At 35.0% G+C, this 26,994-nt stretch overlaps 1 protein-coding gene across 1 annotated transcript; it reads left to right on the top strand.

The window, feature by feature from the left end:
• The first annotated feature begins 12 nt into the window (after positions 1–12).
• On the top strand, positions 13–26,994 carry ETFDH (electron transfer flavoprotein dehydrogenase). The gene is made up of 13 exons (XM_019733134.2): positions 13–386; positions 6,681–6,821; positions 7,225–7,454; positions 8,750–8,831; positions 9,266–9,384; positions 11,652–11,729; positions 18,711–18,857; positions 20,071–20,211; positions 21,373–21,516; positions 24,017–24,185; positions 24,770–24,952; positions 25,209–25,430; positions 26,604–26,994. Exons 1-13 carry the CDS (start codon positions 353–355, stop codon positions 26,765–26,767), a joined length of 1,854 nt encoding a protein of 617 aa, XP_019588693.2. The 5' UTR covers positions 13–352; the 3' UTR covers positions 26,768–26,994.

Below are 26,994 nucleotides of genomic sequence, written 5' to 3'. Positions count from 1 at the left end.
TCTGTCGTCTTCAGCACGTGTGGGCGAGACGGAGTCGGAGAACCCAATCCGCAACCTGAAGCCGCAGGCCGTTCTGGAACTTGGAGTCCCTTTCCTTTTCCTCTTTGGGTACATGACCCGGAAGCTTCTGCTGGTCATTGCGTCATGCGCGGCGCCGGCGCAGAGCGAGAAAGAGGCGGGCACGCTGTGAGCCAAAGTGGTAGGGTGAACTGGGAGGTAAACTTCAGCAGAAGGGCTGGTGCTGACTGGCGGGTGATGGTGCCCCCGGAGGCATAGAGGTCCCGCGCCCGGGGCGAGCCGCAGGCTGTCTTCTTTCAGCTGTGTCCGACCGGGAGTCCTGGTTACAGTGAACATGTTGGTGCCGCTGGCCAAGCTGTCCTGCCCGGGTGAGCGGGGACGTCGGGGAGGGATAAGTGGAGGAAGGTCGAGTGAGTAGGGAGAAACGGACAGGGTCACACCTGGGGGCTGTGGGCACCTTTCTCCTTTCATCTCTCATTTCGTCGGCTTTCTCAGGCTAAACTAGGACAAAGGTCATACTGTCTGCGCCTGGTGGTGGACCCTAGATTCCTTCCCATGGGATTCGTTGTCCCAAAGGGAAAAATTGACAACTAGGCTAAAGGTCATGAGCGGAGGAAAGTTAATCAACACGGTCTCCGGGTGGACTCCTGAGCTGAATGGTCCCAAATCCTGGTCCTGACGCTTATCCCAAAGCTCAGGTATTGTCTGTTACATTGTTAGAAATGGATAAAATAATCTTTGCACGGTTTTTCTCCGTGGTCCTGACCTGAGTTGCGTCTTTGCAGCCGTGCTAGCCCGTTCTTAAGAATTTGAAGTCTGATCTGTCACATCATAATTAACATTCATATGCTTCCCAAGTCACCAGATTATATCTGGAGCCAGAGATTTTTCTACGTTGTCTAAAATTAATTCTACGGGCTTAATCGTGTTATGGGTGCTCCTAGAGCCATCACGATGACTTGTGGAAATAACACATTAACTCTCCTTTCACTTTTTAAAAAAAGGTAGAATGATGCAGTTAGATGGTGTTTTGTTTTGCTTGAAAACAAAACAAAGCTCTTAAATTCGAAAAGAAGTTCACTACGGAATCTTGAATTCTCTCACAACTGGCTTTATTTTTTATCTTTAGTTTAATTTAGTTTTTGGTTATGGAATAAACAAGTATATATATGGCAAATTTAAGGATATCATTATGTAAATTTCATTAAAGTAGAATTTTGTCAGATTTGGTCACCATATATTAAATAAATAGAATTTTGTTTAAAGTTCTTGTTAACTTGTGCTTGTATTACTAATGTATAGCAATGCCTTTGTTTGTTTGTTTGTTTGTTTGTTTGTTTTTGCACTGTCAGAGTAGACAGATGCCATCTGCCCTACTGCCTAATTTAATTGAAGCCATTCTTGGGCCAAGTGCTAACAAAATTCCACCAAAATTACCATTTCCATTTTACTTGGATGCTTAGATCATTGCCATTTTCATAGCTTAGTGTTAGTACTACTGGCAAGGATGAGACGGACATAAATGTGCTGTCAGTGCGACTTTGATTTGGTGATGTGATGAGTTCAATGGACTTTGACCTCACTTCTCTATCAAAATTCAGCCAAGGTGTGTTAAGTGTTCAAATCTTTAAAGTGAAATGTCAGATTTGTTTTCAGAAAAGGTTAAAGGTTGTGACTTTTTTTTTTTTTACCCCCTAGAGGAAATCAGACTACTCAGTTCCAAATATTCTCAAAAAAAAATCACTAGCTGTATAAGCAATAGAATTACAGATTTGTCTGATACCAAATCATCAGTTTTCAGAAGCAAATGATACCTTCTATACACTTAAACTACAATGCATGGTACATCCTAAAGTATTTTAATAAAAATATAAATATATAATGAACATTTGTTACAACTGGTGAGTCCATATTGATGCATTATTATTAATAATAGTTTATATTAGAGTTCACTGCTTGTGTTGTACAGTCTAAGGGTTTTGACAAATGTATAAAGACATGTATCTACCATTAATTACATTGTCATACAGAATTGTTTCCTGCCCACAGATTCCTATGTTTGATTTATTCATCCCTTCCTCTCTCTTCCTGAACCCCTGGCAACCACTGATCTTTTTACTGTCTCTATAATTTTGCTTGTTCCAGAAAGTCATGTAGTTGGAATCATATAGTATAGTATGTAGCCTTTTCAGATTGACTTCTTTCCATATGAATTTAAGTTTCCTCCATATCTTTTCCTGGCAACTAGCTCGTTTCTTTTTAATAATAAAGAATATTCCATTGTATGGATGCACCACAGCCTTTTTATCCATTCGTCTGTTGAAGGCCATCTTCCAGGTTTTGACAATTATGGATAAAGCTTCTGTAAACATTCACATGAAGTTTTTTTAATCCTATATTTTCTATCTTTTATTATAATATGAACACTTAACATGAGATATACCCTCTTGAAATTTTTTAAATGGATATGATACCTTATTATTCACCATAAGTCCAATGTTGTGTAGCAGATTTCCAGAGCTTATTCATCTTGTTTGACAGCAGGTTTTTGGGTGGATTAATTTTCCACTCATTTGGGTAAATACCAAGTAGAGCAATTGCTGGATCATATGTTAAGAGCATGTTTAGCTTTATAAGACACCGCCACACTGTCTTCCAGAACAGCTGTACCATTTTGCGTTCCCGCCAGCAATATATGGGAGTCTCTTACTCCACATTCTCGTCAGCATTTGGCCTTGTCTGTGTTTTGAATTTTGGCCATTCTAATAGCTGTATGGTGGTGTCTCTGATTTGCTATTCCCTAATAATATAAGATGTTCAGTATCTTTTCATATGCTTATTTTCCACCTGTATATCTGTATTTCTTTGGTTAGGTATCTATTAAGATCTTTCGCCCATTTTTCAATTGAGTTTATTTTTTACTTGAGTTTATGAGTTCTTTGTATATTTTGGATACCAGCTCTTTATCAGCTTTGTGTTTTGTGATATTTTCTCCCAGTCTGGGTTATCTTTTTATTCCCTCATGTTGACCTTTTAATTCTTCTGTTTTATAACTCTGGCTTGCCTTTTCACAGAGAATGACACTAAAAAAGCACTAACATATTTTATAATACCACAGTGACTCATAAATGAGTACTATAATGAAGGAAAGTATAAAAAGGACTATATAATATTCAGTCACCAAATATTTATACCTATATATAGGCTAACACTGGGATTTAGCATAAACAAGGAAAAGAAAAATACTATAGGACTATGTTGTGTACTGGGGAATACAGAAAACTAAGCAATTTATGTTTACATCTTTTATTGTTCATAGCTGTTTAAAAATTTTAGTCAAATGATTTTTGAGATTTTTACCATACTTAGAAAAAACCTTTCCAAATCCAAGAGTATAAAAAAAAAATTACCAGTGTTTTCCCCATAACCGTTTGTGTGTGTGACTAAATGCTTTTTAAAATAACAGTTTTATTGAGATTTAAGTTACATACCATACGTTTTACACCAGGTGAAGTGTACAGTTCAGTGGTTTTTAGTATAGTCACAGAGTTGTGCAACCATCACCCCAGTCTATTTTAGAACATTTTCATCACCCCGAAAAGAAACCCCATTAGCAGTGACTCCCCAACCCCTCCAGCCCTAGGTAACAACTAGTCTACTTTCTGTCGCTATAGATTAGTTTGTTCTGGATGTTTCATATACAGTATACATGGAATCATGTAATATGTGTGTGTTTTATGGTTGGCTTCTTTCACTTAGGTTTTTAAGGATCATCTATGTTGTAGCATATATGACTATTTTATTGCTGAGTGCTGTTTCATTGTATGGATATATCACTTTTCATTGGTTAATTCATTAATGGACATTTGGGTTTCCACTTTTTGACTGTTATGAATAATGCAGCTATGGACATTTATTTGTATACAAGTTTTTGTGTGGACATGTATTTTTATCTTAAGTAAATACCTAGGAGTGAGTCATGGTAACTCTTATCGTTAACATTTTGAAGAACTGCCAGACTGTTTTCCGAAGTGGCTGCCCCATTTACCATTCCCACCAGCAGTATATGAGGGTTCCAACTGCCCATATGCTCATCATCACTTGTTATTATTTGCCTTATTGATTCTAGCCATCCTAGTGGATGTAAAGTGGTATCTCACTGTGGTTTTAATTTGCGTTTCCCTGATGGTTAATGATGCTGAGCATCTTTTCATGTGCTGATTGGCCATTTGTATGTCCTCTTTGGAGAAATGTCTGTTTAGCTCCTTTACCTGATTTTATTTGGGTTATTTGTCTTTTATTATTATTAGAAATGAGTTCTTTATATATGCTAGATACAAATTTATTTTCAGATATATGATTTGCAAATATATTCTCCCATTCCATGGGTTCTCTTTTCACTTTCTTGAGGGTATCGTATCCTTTGAAACACAAAAGGCTTTAATTTTGACGAAGTACAGCTTATCTGTTTTCTGTTTTGTTGCTTCTGCTTCTGGTGTCATAGCTAAGAAACCATTGTTCCCAGATCACACAGATTCACACTCTATTTTTTTTTTTTTAAATGTTATACTTTTAGCTCTTATATTTAGGTCTTTGATCCTTTTTGAGTTAACTTTTGTATCACCATGATCTTTATTTTTTAACTTTTTATTTTGAAATAATGTTAGACTTAACAGAAGAGTTACAAAGATATCACAGAGTTGCCATATTGCCTTCACCCAGATTAATTTCTTACATAGCTGTAGTATCATTATCAAAACTAAGAAATTAACATCAATGCAATAGTATTAATTAAACTACAGACTTTATTCAGATTTTTTTCTGTTTCAGGATCCATCCCAGGGCACCACATTGCTTATAGTTGTCATTTCTCCTAGTCTCCTTCAGTGTGACAGTTCCTCTGTCTTTTCTTGTCTCTCATGACCTTGACACTTTGCTGTGGACTGGCCAGGCGTTTTGTGAAATGTCCCTGCATTTGAGTTTGTTGGCTGATTTCTCATGATTACACTGAGGATATAGATTTGGGGCACATATCCCACAGAGGGGAAGAGCCCTTCTCTTCACATCATGTCAGGGAGTGGTGATACCGATATGTCTCATTGCCAGTAGTGTTAAGCTTGGTCACTGGATTAAAGTGTATGCCATGTTTCTCCACTGTAAAGGTAATAGTTTTCCCTTTCCATACTCTACTTGGTGAAAGTTAGCCACTTAGTCCAGCCCACTCTCTCAAAAGCAGGAGAATAATTTGTGGACATATCACCATATCTTTTATACTTTGACTTTCTCTGTTAAAATCATTAACCAAATGGAATTCATTTTGATATATAGAGAGAAATATGCTTTTTTTCCCAAATGACTGTCTACTTATGACTGTACCACTTAATGAATAACCATCTCTTCTCCCTGATTTGAAATTGCATTTTTATCATACACCAAATCCTTACGTTATTCCATTTCTGAACTCTTTATTCTGTTCCTTTGATTATTCTATTTCTTCTCCAATAACAAACTCTTAATTATTATAGCTCCAAATATGAGTTTTTATGTCTGTCAGGGTGGAGTTTCTGTCTCTCTTTTTTTTTTTTTTTTTAATGATGAAAAGGATTATCAAAGAGAATATCAGAGAAGGGAGTCAAAACTTGAAGATATGGACGGAGGGGAGGGTATCAGACAGAGGAATGTCCCTCGGTAGATGAGAGAGAGAAGCCTCCTCATCCAAGTGAACAGATTAATCTAAGTGAGGAGAAAAGACATCTCTTATAACTGGAGAGAATGAGGAAATGGATGAACACAAATACAGATTACATTAGAGGTCATTGCCAAGGAACTGAGAAAGTTCCCACCTAATTGCTTCTTTCTGTGAGGTTTGATCTGTAGGATGTCTGTTCCAGGTAAAGGGAGGGAGGAGATAGAGTTGAAGGGTTAAGGCCAACAGAGGCTGAGTGAACCTTGCCAATAAATCTTTGCAACCTTCTGTTTATTTCCATAAAATTCTATTTGCTAACTTAAAGGAAAATATTGCCATATGGGAGAGTCAACTTAATTTAAACAGAAACTGACCATAAAACTCATTTTGCCCGCATTGTGCCAACATAATCATTAACACTGCCTCTTATTTTTCTCAAAAGTATCTGGTTTGGATGAGAAATTACATGGTCATCCTATTTATAGCTTAAGCTTGACATGAGCTAAATTGAATAAATTAGTTTATTAGATCCTGCAAAAATATTATAATTTGAAAACATTGCTTTATGAGAAAAGCTAACTGAATTGTTCATTTAGGAAAATGTACAATCTATTTCCATTCATATCACAACTAACGGCTCTACAGCAATAGATCTAACTGTTCACTTAATGTCTGCAGTTTTGATGTGGTCAGAATATAAACAAGTTTCCAAATATAAGGCATCACACATGGAATCATACAATTTCAAACCAGGAAGGTACATTAGCCATCATCTAGTGACCCTTTACTTTTTTGGATGAGGAAACAAATCAAGAGAGGTTAAGTGATTTGTTTAAGGTTTTGGAGCTAATTAACAGAAAACTAACCAGAAACCAATTCTGATCCCCTATCTTAGATTTTTTTTGAAGTACTTTTTTCAGTCTACTCCTGAGGAAAACTAATTGAAAGAATAATAATGTTCATAATTTTTGTGCAGCGTATCAGTGCTTTCATGCCTTAAAAATTAAGAAAAATTATCTACCTCTGCGTGCTACAAGATGGTCTTCAACTTCTGCTGTACCTCGAATTACTACCCATTATACTATTTATCCCCGGGATAAGGACAAGCGATGGGAAGGTAAATAATTTGTGTACAATTGTTGAGACTTTCTAGATACTTTGTATCATTTTGTAGAGGGAAATACGTTTTTCATGAAAGTATGAAATCATCTAATACAGGTTTACGAAATGTGTTACATATTAACATTTGGGAAAGCAAACATTTGCTCAATTTATAATAATCTGAAGCCAAAAGTTGGTTTATGGAAACTAAAATAAGATATGCCCTGAACAGAACCTGAGCGAACACCCACGAATACAGTAATATACTTAATATAATTCTCATGCGAAGTAGAGGGACAATTTCTATAAATGACGCTCTGAAGCACAGTGGAAGTATTTGTGAGCCAGTGTGTGATTTTATCATGTCTTATTCATCCTGGACTTTAAAGGAGTTTTTTAAACTATTGTGTTCCTCCCAGGAGTGAGCATGGAGAGGTTTGCAGAAGAAGCGGATGTAGTGATAGTGGGTGCAGGTCCTGCGGGGCTCTCTGCCGCTGTTCGTCTGAAGCAGCTGGCTGCTGACCATGGAAAGGACATCCGTGTGTGTCTGGTGGAGAAGGCTGCTCAGATAGGCGCTCACACTCTCTCAGGAGCTTGCCTCGACCCGTGTGCTTTTGAAGAACTGTTTCCAGACTGGAAGGAGAAGGGAGTAAGAAAAACTTTTTTTTATACCAAGTCCAATCTTGATTGTATCTCTAGTTCCAAATTACTGGAATATGGGAAACCCGTTTCATATAATTCTATCTTTTAGAGGATAATTACTGATCTTTTTTTCATTTAAAAAGGGCAAAAAGAGATTGAATCGTATCAAATATAGTTAGACTTTTAAGATAGTAACTCATTTTTATATAATGCCTTCTACATGTTGTATTTATGTACTGGAGGTTTATGAGAAGGCATTATCTTGAGAAGATCTTTGAACATTTGTACCGAATAGAACACAGCATTTTGATTTTGCGGGTATTTCCTACTACTTTTTCCATAGGTGTTTAATATCATTGTTCTTAAGGAAGTGTTACATAAATTTCCTGGGACATTGTAGTATTTAAAGCCAAAGAGGATAATCTAATCTAATTTTCTGAAGAAATAAGTCAATTTGGCCTCCCATAACCTAAGCAGAAATGTCACTACTAGTATAAATGCTAGTTTTACTGTTCTCATAATTTGTATGACCGTGTTTAAAATCTTACACTCTATATATCTCAGTTTTTTCTTACATAAGATGGTTTATATCTATCCTACCTTTAAGGTTAGAATATTTAGTATCAGTGAATATACTTTGTAAAGTTAAAAAAATATGGTAAATATTTCTGTATGTTTTCCATTTGAGTAAGTTAAATTCCAAAATATTCATCTCTACTGTTCTTTCTAAAATATCAAGCTCCTTTAAACTAGAAATACTTTAATTATGCCCAATTAACTTTCTTTTTTCAATATTGTATCAGAAATAGGTATCATTGAATGATTATTGACATAATATCAATTCTAAAAGAAAGTTCTTCACATCAAAACCCTATATAGCTAGACAGATACAATCTGTCACATATATGTTAACGGTCTTTATTCAGAGGAAAAACGAGACTTGTCTTACGTTTTCATCAAGCAGGAAATTACAACTTGGGGCAAGTAGCTAGACTAAACTCCCACGGAGACAGGGAGACAGGAAGCCATCCTCCTTGATGTTCACATTTCAGAGATGTTGCCAAGGTCCCCAAGAAAGACATTCCTGAGTTGGGAAACTGGCTATTTAGGTTTTTAAAAGATTCTCATACATCTCAAAGAGACAAAGAATTTACAGTCCAAGTTTTCTAAAGAAAGTGATGAAAGAAAAATGAGGAGGGTAGTTCCTTTTACTTTTTGATACAGTTTTATTGTTATTTGTATTTGCCCTTCCAAATATGAACTACCTAAAAACTTCCTTTTCTTTCCTTTATTCTTTTCTAGGCTCCACTTAACACTCCTGTAACAGAAGACAGATTTGGAATTTTAACAGAGAAATACAGAATTCCTGTGCCAATTCTTCCAGGTAAGATATGATAAATATTCATAGATTCATAGAATTCCACAGCTGGGAGAAACTACAGTTCATCAGGTGAAATCCCTTCCTTTTACGGATGAGAAAGCTGAGGCCCAGAGATTTGGAGGACTTGTCCAGAGTTACACAGCTGCTTGTGGGAAGGCAGGACTAGAACCCAGTTCTTTTGTCTCCCAATCTAGAAGGATTGAGATAGCCTTGTAAGCCAATAGGAATTTTTAATTTAAAGCTGTAATGTTGTTTTTCATTTAATAATTAGAACTCTAGACCAAAACTATAAAATATAAACTGAAATTGTGACTATATGATAATATGAATATATTTATGCAGAAATTGTACATTGATTAGAATTTATAAATTAAGTATGTTTTTGAGATGTTTTATCAATGAAAAGTCGGATTTATAACTGAAGCATATATTTGTAGGTCTGCCAATGAACAACCATGGCAATTACATTGTGCGCTTGGGACATTTAGTGAGCTGGATGGGGGAGCAAGCAGAAGCCCTTGGCGTTGAAGTATACCCTGGTTACGCTGCTGCCGAGGTTTGTGTAGTTTGGTTTTGTTTTTAATATTCATAGGAAGTAATCTCTTTTTCTTTTGAGTATAAACCGAGAATGGTACAGAGGTTAAGAAGTAAATATTTGAGAAAAGCCACAGGATTTTAGAATTGCAAGATTAGAAGGAATCTTAAAAAATTAAATTAGAATCTCAGAAGGATCTAATCCAAAGAAGTACTTAATTTCCTCATATTGTACCCACATCAAGTGATTGTCAAACTTACAGTTGAATTCCATCAGGAAGGAAAAGTTAGTTCTCTATCTGATGGTTGGATTATTGGTAATACTCTTACTTATATTTAATAGAAATTTATTTACTCTTTTATAGTATATAGGACAAATCTATGCCCTCTTGCAAGGACAACTTTCCAATTATAAGTATGCCCTGCTTTCTCTTCTTCCCCAGGTTAAATATTCTCAATTCTTTGAAATTTCATGTTGTGTGGTTTGAGTTCCTTCATTATTCTCATTGCCCTCCTCAGAATGCATTCCCTTTTTATCCCCTTTATAAGGTGGCACCAAGAATTAATACTTCGAGCCAAGTGTAGACCAGGGCTATTACGTTCTTCATTCTAGAAACGGTTCTTCCATTAATTCCCTCAAAATAACTCCTTTGGCAACCATATCATACTGTTGATTTTCACTAAGTATTATTGAAGAAATTATTACAAATAAAATCTCCTGCCAACCCAGAAAAATCACCTCTACAAATTATAAAATAGAATAAAGACAGTTTTATTATTGAATGAACATTAAACCAAGATTGCAGTGCATGGCACCGGCAGCCTGCTAGGGAGATTGCCAAGACGGAAATCTCACCCTTTTATATAACCAGGCAGATCCAACCTACTACATACATATTGTCTGTTTCAAAAGAAAAAATAAAACTTCTTGTATCTTTTGACAAGCAGGAAGTTATAACTTGGACCCCGGCATCTAGCCCAGACTCCCAGAGACAGGATGCCATCCTCCTTGATGTTCACATTTCAAGCATGTCCCCAAGGCCCCTAGGAAACACATCCTGAGATGCAGATCTGACAGGTTTATTTAGCTTTTAAAAAGATTCCCATATATCTCAGAGAAAGAATTTACTGTTAAGTTTTCTAAAGAAAATGCTAAAACAGTCTTGATGGGAAGGGGAGTTCTCTTATTTTGGCGCCAGGGAAAATTTAAAAATACATATTTTATTTTGTTTTACCCCTACAGTATGTAAGTCAAATAAAACACCCAGGCCCTGTATTATACTTGCTACCACTGATTTCTGTTTTCCCAGCCCATGGGTATGCATTGGTTTTTTTGACCCAAGTGTGGGGTTTTACACTTCTCCTAGTTAAAATGCCTTGACTGTGTGTGCGCGCGCACACACACACTCACACTCATAGTCTCTTGTACCTCTCCTGTTAGCCTCATTTCCGTAAACGTTATCAGGTCATCATCAATAGGTTTTTGGTACTTGGGCCAGACTTCAGTTAAAGTTCATAGCCACATGCTACTGTTGATTCATTTTCAAGGTATCAAGTAAAACGTTTATATCTTTTTTTTTCATATCCATGGCTGCTAATCCTTATTTCACCTTTCCACTCCTGTGCTTTCTGTTGTGTGATTCTATTGTACATTTTGTACTTTCCTATCCAAAGGGCATTTTGGATCAGAGAGGAAACAGAAACCAAGAAAAGTTTACAGAGTATTACTTCTCATCTTCAGACTTATTGTTTTGACCAGTTTTCCCCCTTCCTTCTTGCTCCAGAAATAAACTTTAATCACCTTTGGGCCGTTGTCAGCCTCTCTGTTTTGTTGTTTTATTTTCTTTATTTTGACTTTTTTATTTTTTGGATCTCAGGTCATTTGGGACAGAGGCTTTCCCAGCACTGTTCTTCTCTTTCCACTCACCTGTTCTTCATTTGTTATAGGCCCTGAATTCAGGTTCTGTACACTTTTTTGGTATCTGAACTCTTCAAAGAGCTGTCAGTTTAATCTTACTGGGTTTTTTTGTGATCTCTTAAGTGGCTTCCCCATTTTCTTCCTAATCAAGGTTATGGCATTTCTTTCATTTCCAACTATTTGAGCTGTGTTCTTTCATACTCTAGAAGGGAGTTTATTAAAAACATGTGTCTTTGCCTGAACACTTTAAAGTCTATATTTCTATAATCTAGAGAACGTGTTCACTTTCTAAAAAAAATATGGGGCTGTTTATTGTTTCTTTTCAAGGTAGTTATGAATCCTAAGGTGATAATGAAATGTTTTCATTTTAGGTCCTTTTTCATGAAGATGGTAGCGTAAAAGGAATTGCCACTAACGATGTAGGAATACAAAAGGATGGTGCACCAAAGGTAAATGTTCTCGTAGTTATGTGCGTAACAAGCTGACACAAAAAGAATCAATTTAAACTCAGTAATTTTGTCTTGCTATATGTATACTGCATGTTAAGTGTATATTAAAATATTATTAATGTGGAATTTTTCTCTATTAAAAATATGGAAGCATCTTTGAAGTCAACATCATTTAGGCAAATAAATATAACATGTTTAAGAATTTTTTAAAAGGTAAAAACGTAACTCAAAAATACAAAACAAACGTGTGTCAAAAGTTTTACTTCACTCATTAATTAATCGGTAAGATGTCACAAATAGTTCAAGGAGAATTAAAAAAACATGCATATATGGTCATTAGCTGCATTGCTACTTCTATGGTTTTCATTTCTATGAATGAGAATCATTTGCATTACTATCAGTAATACTGATAATCTTCGGCTTGATTTCAATATCTTTTGGTACATATAACACTAATTGCCCTCCTCTCATTCAAATATAAGCCTGGGTGGTTTTCAGGTTTTCACAATTTGTATTTTTAAATTTGCAAAATAAAAACTGCAGGGATATAGATCTCACAGTCTATAAGATTCCTTGAAAAGGACAAGGAAAAAATGCCTTGCTTTCCTCTAACAACAAAAACAAAACACAAATTAACATCTTAATAAATTAATCTATTAATTTTTAGTTGTTTATTGTCCTAATCTCTCAACTAGATTAATAGACTTCATGAGGACAGAGGTCATAGAGCGTTGTTCCAATGCTTAGCACGGTGCCAGTTAATGTTAGGTCTTCAGAAAATATTTGTTAATTCGTAGTTTATCCTTCTCTCTGCCATTCTTGAACAGAATTGAGAATCTAGTCTAGAGTCTCCTCCCGCAAATCTTCCTACTTCTCACTAGCATTTTGCTTAGAGAGCAAGTGACAAAGCTCTCCAGCGTTACCCTTGTCATTGTTCCTTCTAGTGGGTTGACTGGCTATGTCAGAATCATGTGAAGTCTTGGGACTTAGTTAGGGCCCAAGAAGCTGTTTTCTAACAACCTCTCGGGGATTCTGATGCGTAGCCAGGTTTATAAACAATGATTATCTCATGCTGCTTTTCGTAATGATGAAATAATACCATTTTTCTTATATTCTTTTGTATGTTATGATTATTTTTATACTGTCATAATGTGATTATTATTTAAAATGTTTACATTTAATATTACAACAAAATTGAAGCATGCAAATTTTGTCATTCTGATATTTCATTTCTTGTGTATTCTCATGATATTTGTTCAAATATATTTTTGTGTTCAGTGCTTTGTATTTATAAAATTATTTATTTTATTTATTGTATTTATATAGATATAAAAACATAGATGAGTACAGTAGAGTTTTAATAATTTGAGCTCTAAAATATCAGTGTTTAAAATAATTGTTTTAGTACCACAGGTTTGGAGTGGGAAGAACCAAGGATTTGCTTTACTCTGTTGTTCCATTCTCTGTTTCACCCCGCATGGTTAAGCTTTCTTTCCTGCCGTTTCACTGAAACAGCTCTTGTCAGAGTCCCAGATACACCATCTTGTCACCTCAGCAGTTCTCTGTCTTCTCTTTCTTGACCTCCTACAAGGCGGCGCTGACACAACTGAGTAACTTCTTCCTTGTTGCAACCTGTATTCACTAGCTCTTCACATCACACCACCGCTTCTGGTTTTCAGTGTGTTTCACTGGCCCCTCCTCCTGTGGCCTTGCGTGTTTGTCCTCTTCTTCCTGTCCTCTAAATAAATATTGAGGCTCTAGGGCTCCGTATTGAGTCCTCGGTCTACATTTTCTCCGTAGTGACTTCATCCAGTCCCATGGTTTTAAATACCTTTTCTAACTCCCACAGTCATCTGTCCTCCTTATTCAATAGCACTACTCCCATGTCTAATAGGCATCTTATTGTAAAGATTCTGACTTGGACATTTTTAAGTTTCGGAGGGTAAGTCACTTACCCAAGGTCAGACAGCTGTTAACTCTTCAGATTAGGACTTGAATATAGTCAGTGTGGCTCCAGGACCTGTCCTTTGAACACTAAAGGGCATGTTGCCTCGAAAAGGAAGCAGAAATATGCTAAGCGATATTTTAGTTCATTAAAACTGAATTGTTTTATAATTGGTGCTGGGAAAATTGTATGTCTATCTGGAAGCAAATAGAGTTGACCTTCATTTTTTTTAAATTTTGATTATTTTTCAAACAATTAAAAAAAATCGGAAAGAAATGTAGATTGCAATTATAAGCGAGGGGGAGGATAAGCCATCCTATAGAGATAAGAAAATTAAAAACCTATAAGAGACTGACATTTATTTAACTATACAAAAACACTTCTGGATATCAAAAAAATACTATATTGATTATATCAATTGATGCAGAAAAAACATTTGAGAAGATACAACATCCATTTATGATTAAAACACTTAATAAAATAGGTATAGAAGGAAAATACCTTAACATAATAAAGGCCATATATGACAAACCCTCAGCTAATCTGATAATTAATGGTGAAAAACTGAAGCCCTTTGGTCTATGTTCAGGAACACGACAGGGCTGTCCCCTATCACCTCTGCTTTTCAACATAGTGTTGGAAGTCCTTGCCAGAGCAATCAGGCAAGAGAAAGAAATAAGAGGCATCCAAATTGGGAATAAAGAAGTTAAATTGTCACTCTTTGCAGATGACATGATGCTATATAGAGAAAACCCTAAAGACTCCACCAAAAAGCTATTAGAAACAATCAACGAATACAGTAAAGTTGCAGACTACAAAATCAACATACAAAAGTCCATTGCATTCCTATATACTAACAATGAAATCTCAGAAAAAGAAATACAAAAAACAATTCCTTTTGCAGTTGCAGCAAAAAGAATAAAATACCTAGGAATAAACTTAACCAAGGATGTGAAAGACCTATATGCTGAAAAGTATAAGACATTTTTAAAAGAAATTGAAGAAGACACAAAGAAATGGAAAGACATTCCATACTCATGGATTAAAAGAATCAACCTAATTAAAATGGCCATATTACCCAAAGCAATATACAGATTTAATGCAATCCCCATCAAAATCCCAATGGCATTTTTTAAAGAAATAGAACAAAAAATCATCAGATTTGTTTGGAACCACAAAAGACCCCAAATAGCCAAAGCAGTCTTAAGAAAAAAGAACAATACTGGAGGTATCACACTCCCTGACTTTAGCTTGTACTACAGGGCTACAATAATCGAAACAGCATGGTATTGGCAGAAAACAGACACATAGACCAATGGAATAGAATTGAGAACCCAGAAATAAAACCACATAAATATGGACAGATGATTTTGACAAAGAAGCAAAAAACATACAATGGAGAAAAGACAGCCTCTTCAATAAATGGTGCTGGGAGATTGGATAGCCACGTGCAAAAGAATGAAACCGGACTGCTATCTGTCACCATGTACCAAACTTAATTCAAAATGGATCAAAGACTTAAGCATAAGAACTGACACAATAAACTGCATAGAAGAACACGTAGGTACTAAACTTGTGGACCTTGGGTTCAAAGAGCATTTTATGAATTTGACTCCAAAGGCAAGGGAAGTAAAAGCTAAAATAAACGAATGGGACTATATGAAACTTAAAAGCTTCTGCACAGCAAAAGAAACCATCGACAAAATAAAGAGGCCACCAACTGAATGAGAGAAGATTTTTGCAAAGAGTGCCTCCGATAAGGGGCTAATATCCCAAATATACAAGGAACTCATGCAACTCAACAACAAAAAAACAAACAACCCAATTGAAAAATGGGCAGACAACCTGAAGAGACATTTCTCCAAAGAGGACATACAAATGGCAAATAGACATATGAAAAAATGCTCAACATCACTAATCATCAGAGAAATGCAAATACAAACCACAATGAGATATCACCTCACCCCAGTCAGAATGGCTCTCATCAACAAGACAAATAGTAACAAGTGTTGGAGAGGCTGTGGAGAAAAAGGAACCCTCATACACTTTTGGTGGGAATGCAGACTGGTGCAGCCATTATGGAAGGCAGTGTGGAGGTTCCTCAAAAAATTATGAATAGAATTACCATATGACCCAGCAGTCCCTCTCCTGGGTATCTACCCAAAAAATCTGAAAACATTTATCCATAAAGACACGTGTGCTCCAATGTTCATTGCAGCTTTGTTTACGGTGACCAAGACATGGAAACAACCAAAATGTCCTTCGATAGATGAATGGATAAAGAAGTTGTGGTATATATACACAATGGAATACTATTCGGTGGTAAGAAAAGATGATATAGGAACATTTGTGACAACATGGATGGATCTTGAGAGTGTAATGCTGAGCGAAATAAGTCAGACAGAAAAAGCAGAGAACCATGTGATTTCACTGATATGTGGTATATAAACCAAAAACAACAAAAGAACAAGACAAACGAGAAACAAAAACTCATAGACACAGACTAGTTTAGTGGTTACCAGAGGGTAAGGGGGGTGGGGAGTGGGAGATGAGGGTAAGGGGAATCAAATATATGGTGATGGAAGGAGAACTGACTCTGGGTGGTGAACACAATGGGATTTATAGATGATGTAATACAGAATTGTACACCTGAAATCTATGTAATTTTACTAACAATTATCACCCCAATAAATTTTTTAAAAATACTATAAAGTCTGTGGATAAACAGTAGATTGGGGGCGAAATTTGACGTAATATCAAAGCATTTATACATTGATAAGAAAAATAACAGTAGAAAAATGAGCAAAATCTAAAATATTGAAAAATTCACAGAACGGCAAATCCAGATGATCACAAATCATACGGAAAGATTCGTATATACCTTTTCTTCAGACCCATAGCTTAAATGTCATTTCTTCCAAAAGGCCTTTCCTGTTCACACTTTTCAGAATAGTTCCCTTCTGTTCTCTCATGACACCTGGTGCTTTCTTTCATAGCACTTAATCACAATTTGTAATTATATACTCAGATATTTATTTAATGTTTGCCTCTGACAAGCCTGATGAAAAGGGGTCTGTCTTTTTTTATTTGTCTCTGTGGTCCCAGTGCCTAGCATAGAACCTAGCACATTATAGGTGTTCATTTAATATTTCTTAAAAAAATAATAATAATATTTCTTGAAATAAAAAGAGATGCTGAAAATAGTCATCAGGTAAATGCAAATTAAAATAGCAGTGAGTTATCACTACACTTAACAAAAATGTAAAAGAAACAGTTATATCTGTCACTAGCTGGACTATAGGGAAAAGTGTCTTATGTACTGCTGGTGGAAATATTGTTTTAGGCTTCTTAGAAGACAATCTGGTAATATCTGGTAAAATAAAAATAGGTGTGCCCTTTAATCTAACAGTGCCACTCCTGGGAATCTATGTTACAGGGAATAAAAGCACCAGTATTGTAAGGAGATGTATACACACACACACACACACACACACACACACACACACACACACACGTGTATTTTTTAACATTATTTATTGTTGCAAATAAAATGGAAACAGTGAATGGCCATTACCCATTAACAGAATAGCTGATTAACCTATGGTATTTCCACATGAACTACTACCCAGCCAATAAAGAGAAAGATTTGAGCTATAGAGTCACTTGAAAAGATTCCCATGAAGTATTATTAAGCGAGAAAGGTAAGATACAGAAAAGTTTGTATTATATCCTATGTTCATAAAATAAACCAGGACCCAAAAAAGTGTAAGTGTATATGTATATTTATATATGTATGTGAATATATATTTTGATAAAACCATACAACTAGGTTGTTAATATAGTTTATAGATGAGAGAGGATGGAGACAAGAAAATAAAAAAGTACTGAGTAAAGTTACATGTGGGATGTCTGTGCGATATACATGTATACATATATATGACAGGTATAAGCACCACACAAGAAAAAATAGAAGTTACCAGTAAACGTGAAAGATGATCAAACTCTCTAGTAACCAAAGATAGTAGATTAATAATGAAATAATTCTCACCATTTAGATTGAAAATATTTGGCACCAAGGATATTCAGCTTGAATGCTTATAATAGTGAAACATTGGAACAACCTAAATGTCCAACTGTTGAGAATTGGTTGAAAAATTAGGGGAATCTATTTAGGCATTAAAAATGAATGATTTTTGGTGTATATTGCAGTAGGCAAATCATTTTATAATATGAAAATAGTTACAAAACCATTTGTCAGTATAAATTATTTTTTGTATGAATGTGTCTATATGCACACATATATGCAAATACGCGAATAGAGAAATATCGGGAAAGATACATTTCATGAGACTTTCCTGATTATTCTATATTTCTTTATTCAGTAACTTTATTGAGTACCTGCCATGTGCCAGACATAAGTGCAAAATATAGAGAACAAAAGAGAGAGGTAAGACTTTAATTGTAGCTTTTTTTTCCCCCTTTGGAAAAAACATTTCAGTTTTACAATATATATTCAGCAATAGAGAACAAGTAAAACTAAAGTGAAAAAGGAAAGTAGCTGAAGAATATGTTTAGTATGGTCCTGTTTGTGTTAGAAGGATATAAAATAAACTCTGTATAGTTTTATATTCATGGACATTTTCTGGCATGATATACAAGAAAGCTATTAATAGTGTTTTGTGCTTCAAATGATGGGACTGAAAAAACCAGGTACAATGGGGAAATGGCCTTTCATTTTTCACTTTATATTTATTTGTAGAGAATTTTTCAGCATGAGCATGCTTTATTTGCTTTTTAAATTCATACAAACTTAACCACTCAATTAAGTACTTTCGAAGTAAAAAAGAAAAATGTAACAGACAAGCTGTATAAAATTTAAATTAGATTCTACTCATAAACAGTACTTAGTTTTATTTCTGATTTAATATCTGTACTCTCTTCTATACCTGAATCATAGTTCAATTCAAAGCTGACCAGTATGTGAATATTTTTTAAATTGTCAAATGGTGCAATTTAACATGTTTTTATTTTTCTAGACAACATTTGAGAGAGGACTAGAACTACATGCCAAAGTTACAATTTTTGCAGAGGGTTGCCATGGACATCTAGCCAAGCAACTATATAAGAAGTTTGATTTGAGGGCCAGTTGTCAACCCCAAACTTACGGAATTGGACTGAAGGAGGTATCCGGGGTTTTCTTGTAATGTTAATTTCAAAATATGGAGCTTCAGTTCACTTCTATTATAGTATGTAATTATAATGTTGATTTAGTTTTACAGTTATATTTTTTATTGACTTGAAACGTTCGTTATGACTGAAAATATTTGGGATATTTTTCAAGGGGAGAAAATATTACTAATCAAATTCCATTACTATCCAAATTGAATCTGCATGTTGTAATTGTTTTGTCAAATGTTGCTTTTTTCAAAAGTCTGGAACTTGGAAATATTTGTAACATTGATTTCTTTTTCATTGTAATGTCGTCTGCCTTTATAGGATTTGACCTGTTATTCATATGCTGTTTGTAGGATGACCACATCCTACAAGAATTGTTTATTCAAAATTGTAGTATGAAGATACTTTAGTTTATGAAACATACACTCAGCCATAGTATACTGATCTGTAACGTAAAATTTAGTTAGATTAAGTGTTGTATATTTTCTCAGTTTGTCCATTCTCTAGTATATTTTTCCAAACCTTAGGCTTATTAGAGTGTAAAAGTTTCGTTATAATCCTTTTGTTTAAATTTATTTTTAGTGTAAAGCTCAGAAAGTTTCAAATTCTGTATATAACTAGAGTCATTAAATTGTAAATAAGGACTTAATTATTTTGGTAGATTGCACATAATATTATCTGATTTTAGACAATATTTCAAATGGAAATTATTTAAAATTTAAAACTTACCATTCTGAAAATAGGATAAACAATTTACTTCAATTAAGGAGGAGAAAGTGCAAGTGAGAGTAAAATATTATATTGAAGAATAACCTGTGTACTTGAAAGTAACAGATCTTAAGTGTACAGTTCAGTTAATTTTTATAAAGTGAACATGCTCGTGTAACCTCTACCAAGATCAAGACATAGAGCCTGACCAACACCCCAGAAGTTTCCCTCATCTCGTCAGTGGTATTTTCTATAATCACAGGAAAGTCTTACCCATTTGAGAATCTAATTAATGTCTTAATAACTTTTCTGACCTGTTTCCTTACTCTTGATTCATCGTGCTGCAGTTTAGTATAATTTTCTTTGATATTTGAAGTACTTTTTTTGTGTTTCTCTTGTTACAGTTTTTCACTTGTAATTTTCATAAATAAGACATAAACTTGGCAAGTTTTATACATTGTGGTGACATTAAAAATTTAAATAATACTAAAACTTTTTTTTTTTTTTTTAAAGCTATGGATTATTGATGAAAAGAAGTGGAAACCTGGGAGAGTAGATCACACCGTTGGGTGGCCCTTGGACAAACACACTTATGGAGGCTCTTTCCTTTATCATTTAAATGAAGGTGAACCCCTGGTAGCTCTTGGTTTTGTGGTAAGTTAGATACCCATTATCGAAATTTCTGCTGTTAGAGTCACTGAATCATCAGTGTTACAAAATGAGGGTTTTGAATCCAGAGAATATAAAATGCTTATGGCTGAAACACACGTAGCTTTCGTAATAGGAGCTACTTACTACATGCCAGGCACTGTGCTAGATGCTTCACTGAGAATTCTAAGTTTCACAAACATCCTGTGAAGTAGGTATATCCTTATTTTACTGATGGGAAAACTGCAGTCCAAATTTAAGTTACATAACCTTCCCAAATATGCCTTAAATGACAGAGGTAAGATTCACATCCAAACCTGTCTGATTTCAAAGCCCATTTCCATTATGGCGTGCTGCCACTGAAAACGAAATCAGCACTGGGTTTGAACCTATAACTTTTTTAAAACATGGGCATTTTCTCCCTTTTTGGCCACTTACATCTTTGTAGTCAGTTACATCTTGAATAATATAAGGAATGCAAAAATTACATAAGAGTTTCTGCACCTTGGAATTGGTGGCAGTTATATATAGTTCAGTGTCACGATTAACTCTGCTATGAACCATTGTTAAATTTATGCCTTATTGGTGTGTTTTGACACCTACCCAAGTGTTCAATGCATCGCCTTTGCATGGGTGTTCTAGTGACTTAATCTTTTCAAAGCAAAAAGGTTTGGTTATTAATTTCAGCATTTTGGTAATATCTTATAAAATGTAATCTTCAATATTTTTTGTCCTCTTTTTTCCTAAGTGTGATTACATCCTGTTTCTTCATTTTTGCCTCAGTCATACTGCATGTAGCTTATTTATTTCTAGAGTCGGTATTAATAAATGAAAAATAATTACAGTTCCTTTTGTAGAAACACATGAGACACCTACATATATTTTTTTTTAATTCGGACTTTGATTTTCAGAGCACAATAATTTGTTAAAATGTTCCAAATTTTTAAAGTTTTGCTGATTATAAACACATGGTATCTTTTCGTTGAGTCCTTTTCCAAACAGATTTTATTTAGTTATTTATTTAAATTTTTTCATGTACTTTGAGTACAAGAAAGTTAATGTACATGTTTTCTGAAAAATACTGCTCACATTGTTTAGCTTGATAAAATTTGAAATAAAAACTTCTAATTGTGTAAATATAATAAATTTAAATATAAAAATTTTAAGGTTGGTCTGGATTATCAAAATCCATACCTGAGCCCATTTAGAGAGTTCCAGAGATGGAAACACCATCCCAGCATTCAGCCAACGTTGGAGGGTGGAAAAAGGATTGCATATGGAGCCAGAGCTCTCAATGAAGGTGGCTTACAGGTAACTCGCCTAACTTTTATATTCCTTATTTCTGTATTATAAATTCAACATTGAAAATATAATGTTACAAATTTAAGTAAAGAGTAAAAAGTTACCTCATAGGAAAAAAAATAATTAAGCAAAGAACCTAGTGTTTATAAACTGTCACATCGTAGTTAAATAAATCACACCATGAATTTAATTTTAAGAATATATTGATTTCTAGACATAAATTCACAGGCTTTTTTTTTTAGTTTGTTTTTAATCAGAAAATTAAAACTGTGTGATCTAAGATATGTCCCTTTATTCCTTCACTGGCAGGAAACTCAAAGACAAACTTAGTTTTCAGCAAAGGTAATTAATTCATCCCAACTACCTAGTGACACCCATGCCTTTGAGGTGGACTCTGTTAGGCTTTTGCCCTTAACTGTCCAATTTTAGTATATGTTCAAAATGAACTTTATCAATTACAATTAATGTATTAAATATGTACTAATGAACAATGAAATAAAACCTAGGTAGCTAAGTGTGATAAACGCTGTTAGTACTGGTGTGGAAATAGTATTAGACAGGTAAGATGATCTTAAAAATCAGCCCTAAAACTCATACCAGATTATTTGGAGCAAGTTTCTTAACTTCTCTGGCCTTAAGGGATCAGCTGTACAATAAAGACAGTCCCTTCTGTCTCTAATATTCGAGGAATCTAGAACTGTTTTAGAAATTGGGTATCACTTAAAAAAATTAATTTGTTGTAACGGTATCATAATAGAAAATCGGGAGGGTGGGAAGTTGATTGAACCTTTAAAATGATGTTCTAAATACTTTATTACTGTAACAATAATTCATAAAGTCAAGTAAAATCATAGCTGAATTATAAATCTCTAGAATCTTAAATTCATTTGCTGTGGAATTAGTTCTCATGAAGTTGGTTTTGTTCCTAGAGTAGTAATTTGTTTGCAACAAATATTAAATTGCATATCTCTCTCTCTCTCTCTCCCTCCCTCCCTCTCGCTCTCTCTCCAGTCTATACCAAAAATTCACCTTTCCTGGTGGGTTTCTAATTATTTGTAGCCCTAGTTTGATGCATGTCCCAGAATACACCATTTTTCAGTGCAACTTTCCCTTGATCCCTAGTTCCTTAACAAAATGCCCAGTGCCACTGCCCACACAGGGTAGGATCCTCCCAGAACTTAAGAACACACCTTTTCTTTGGGCTACAAATCTTTATTCTTAGGAGTTAAGCACCAATTTGGAAGAACTTGCACTGACAATCCACCTCCTGTCTTCCGCTTCTTGAATAAAACTTAGTTAGCAGGGCCACGGGATTATTTGAGAAAAGCAGTGTCATACAAGTTCCTAACCATTATCTCTGTTCTCAGCTAGTAGCAGTCCAGAAAGTCCTTTCCCTGTTAGCTACTCTGCAATCCTGATATGATGCTTTTATCTAGGTTGTTCTGATCTTGAATTTGGTCTGAGAACCCCAATCGTAAATTCATTTCCCACATGAACTGTGAATGGATGGGACCCCGATCCTTCTTTTACCAGCATTCCTTCCCCCCTCACCCTGCACCTCCCCATTCTGCTCCTCACCACCTTTCTCCTCCACAGTTAGAATTCTCTAATTGAAGGTAGCTGTGCCCATAGATGTCTCATAGTGTCTCTTGTAGCTGATGGCAGTAGTTTTCCTGTTAACCTCCTCTCGCAAGTCCCTTTCAGCATCTTCAGCCAAACTTTTACCCCACACCGCTTTCTCAGCAAAGACTGTCACTTAATGTAGGAAGTGCTTAGAGAAGAAAAAATACAGAAGGAGGAAAGAATAACTCTGCATTGGCTCTCTTTCCTCTTCAAACTATAGATCGGAGTACATTTTCCCATGTAAACATTCTATAATTTAGTGCTACATTTTGGGGCATATATAGGCTTTTACTGGCTTTTTTCCATCAGAAATGTATATTGAGGCCCAAACTGTCTTAAAATTTATTTTGGACATTCAGCTTATTCTTAAATTAATCACAATATGTTATTTAAGGTAGTAGGTTGTGGTGATGCCATGATTAAAATGTAGGTTTCCATCCCTAGATACCAAAGTAAAATAAAAAGCGTATCTAAAGATAACATCCTTTGTAACTTACGTATTACCCAGAATGCATGTAACAGCCGATCACAATTTAGATAATAGCCATTTGGGTTTAGAGAATATTTTTAACTATGACATGCTAAATATAAATAAAAACATTTAAATATGTTAATCTTCTGGTCTTAATCTGTCTGTCTCTTGTAGGTTAGTCATGAGGAGAAGGAAAAAGTCTTCATAGAAAAATAGCAAATAGTTCTAATCCTTATTAGGGGAGGGGAAACAACTGCCTTTGCTCTATTTTTTCCCTTCAGTATATTCATTTTCTTGTATTTAGAAAAATTTTTTTCCATAGAGCTTAGACTTGAAGAGGCTGTAATTTCAAGTGGTCAGTTTTCCTTGTTTAATTTGAGCTAACAAATGCACTTTAAATGTTTCTTTCCTCAGTCTATACCAAAACTCACCTTCCCTGGTGGTTTGCTAATTGGTTGTAGCCCTGGTTTCATGAATGTTCCCAAGATCAAAGGTACCCACACAGCAATGAAAAGTGGAGCTTTGGCAGCAGAATCTATTTTTAATCAACTAACTAATGAAAATCTCCAATCAAAGACGATAGGTAAGAACTTCCTATTCACATACAGAAAATTGTCAGGTTCTTCATTGAGAGTTTTAAAAAGAAGTTAAACATATAGTCAGTATATAGATAGAAAATAAAAATAAATACAAGGAAAAATACGGAGGTGTTTTGTATGTATATTTTAATTACATACATACATTGTATCTGTCCCTTTACACAAAGCATTAAGATGTATGCTGTGTAAAGAAAACTACATGACCTACACTCTAGATTTTTACAGCAATGTTGTTTTATTCACATCAAAAGGATAGTACCACTGGTATCCCACCTACTTAGAAGAGATTTCAAGCTGGACAGTACTGTATTACGTTACATATATGGAACATATACATGCGAAGATACCTCACAAATACTGGTGTATTTCCATCTGAAACGTTTGCAAACTGCAGGATCAAGCGGCACCATTGCTTAGTGGGCGTGGCAATCAGGCGTATGACCACTTGTTTTTTAGAATTACTTAAGGTTCATTTATCACATATTTCAGTAGCAAAATACCTTGCTTGATAAAGTATTTTATACTCCTTGAGACAATTTCACTTAACATTTCATGTTTTTACTAAAAGGACTCCATGTACCTGAGTATGAGGACAATGTGAAGAAATCCTGGGTGTGGAAAGAACTGTATAGTGTGAGAAACATAAGACCATCCTGCCATGGGATCCTGGGGGTTTATGGAGGGATGATCTACACTGGAATCTTTTACTGGATATTTAGAGGAATGGAGCCATGGACTCTAAAACATAAAGGTAATTCCAACATATTTTGAGACTATGGATGTTATAATCATTAAAAACTCATGAATGGGACCCATTAAGTAGTGGAGAAAGGGAACTTTTTTTTTGGTTAGTTTTAAAACTTGCTTTGTTAAAGAAATGGCAAATTCAGTATCTTTAAGATAACAGTGTATTGTTATGAGGGGGGTAGTCTTATTTCATTGGTGTTTTTAAAAGTACTTTTAAGTTAGTGTTGTATTTTTATTCATCTTCCTGAAAACGTTTGCAGGTTCTGACTCTGATCAGCTCAAGGCAGCCAAGGATTGCACACCTATCGAGTATCCCAAACCTGACGGACAGATCAGTTTTGACCTTTTGTCATCTGTGGCTCTGAGTGGCACTAACCATGAACATGACCAGCCAGCACATTTAACTTTGAAGGACGACAGTATACCTGTAAATAGAAATCTGTCGATATACGATGGGCCCGAGCAGCGCTTCTGCCCTGCAGGTCAGTAACGAGATTTCCACCCGTACCTAAAATACAGGTACTTGCTTTAAACATGTTAGAAACATGCTTCCATTGAGAAACTTCTTCCATTGCTTGGAAATTGTAAATGACTCCTACATCCAGCTTCCTTTAGAAACCATTATTTTTATGGTTCTTGGGCTAATCAGCAATGTTAACACATTTTTTGCAGGAAACGAGTAAACTCATCCTATTGCTTTTTATACCAAAGCACGGGAGACGAGAATAACACATATTTTGCACCTCTTTTTAAACTAAAACACTGAAAGTTTCATAGAAAAATATCAAATAGATCGAAAGATATGAATATTTTACGGAAAGTCTACTTTTGGCGAGAAAATGTCAAAAAAGCCCCATGTTACAACGCGATTTGGCGGGAAAATGCCCGCTTACAAAGTTAAAATAGGAACTTTTTTGTTAAGCCCAATTCATATGACATTTCTCAAAAAAAAAAAGCTTTTGTGTGTCTACCTTCAGACCAAGATAAGCATTTTGGCACATCAAACAAAAACACCTCTTTCCATGTTCACATGACTTTTTAAAAAAATCGTCATGGCTGCTTACAAACATATATGTATACAGATGCTAAAGTACAATAGCCACATTGAGCTCAAGGAAATGGTCCCAAACTTTAAATTCATCATGAATACTTCTAGTGCTGAGTTTCCAACTAGAATTATAAAAGAGTAACTGGGTCTCAAATGAGAATAGTATTCAGATACGTAAAAACTAGTACATTCTGGAAAGGGACTAAAATTTAAGCTCGAGGGCAGAGACTCTTGTCTTTTTTGACTTTGTTTCTTAATAATTTCTGTCATCACACTGAGTTATAAACTCTGATGTGAAGGACTAGACCTAATTTGTCTTTTCAGCTATAGCACGTACACACACACACCCCCCCCCTCAAACTGCTAAACATTGAGTTCTCCTGTTAGTAAGACTAACTCAAATACTGCTGTACCTTTTGCTTTTATCTATATTTGATTTATACTAACAGCAATAGCACACAAGATCTTTGTAATATTCTCTATGGGTAAACGTTCAGAAAACAAACCTTCAAGGTTTCTGTAGCTAGTTTCCAGAACTTCCTGGGTTTTTTTTAATTTTAAAAGTTAAAGTTAGGTACTTCATATTATTATTGATTTCTCCCTACAGGAGTTTATGAATTTGTACCTTTGGAACAAGGTGATGGATTTCGGTTACAGATAAATGCTCAGAACTGTGTGCACTGTAAAACATGTGATATTAAAGATCCAAGTCAGAATATTAACTGGGTGGTACCCGAAGGTGGTGGAGGACCTGCTTACAATGGAATGTAAACTGCAACTGATTTCATTTGCAGGCAAGTTTGATAACCACTTTCTTTAAAATGTATGGTAAGCTCATTTTAAAATATTTAGAAGTTAACAAGTGTCAAAATATCTTACATCATGTACCTAATCAGAATGTTCATAAAATAATTACCTGGGAAATAGAAATTTTATACTGTACCTAAAATTGTCCCATAAAAAATTAATATTTATCTTAAATAAAACTTTATAAATGA

The sequence above is a fragment of the Rhinolophus sinicus genome, linkage group LG07 (assembly GCF_036562045.2).
Source record: "Rhinolophus sinicus isolate RSC01 linkage group LG07, ASM3656204v1, whole genome shotgun sequence".
NCBI classification, from domain to species: Eukaryota; Metazoa; Chordata; class Mammalia; order Chiroptera; family Rhinolophidae; genus Rhinolophus; species Rhinolophus sinicus.
The sequence above is the reverse complement of the archived record's forward strand: the minus strand, read 5'-3'. Positions and strand labels throughout refer to the sequence as shown.

What these genes read in the sequence shown, in the direction of transcription:
- ETFDH (XM_019733134.2), top strand. Translation starts at nt 353, where the DNA reads ATGTTGGTGCCGCTGGCCAAGCTGTCCTGCCCGG. An exon ending in TAAGGACAAGCGATGGGAAG is followed by an intron (nt 6,822 to 7,224) that starts GTAAATAATTTG and finishes TGTTCCTCCCAG; the next exon opens with GAGTGAGCATGGAGAGGTTT. An exon ending in AAAAGGATGGTGCACCAAAG is followed by an intron (nt 11,730 to 18,710) that starts GTAAATGTTCTC and finishes TTATTTTTCTAG; the next exon opens with ACAACATTTGAGAGAGGACT.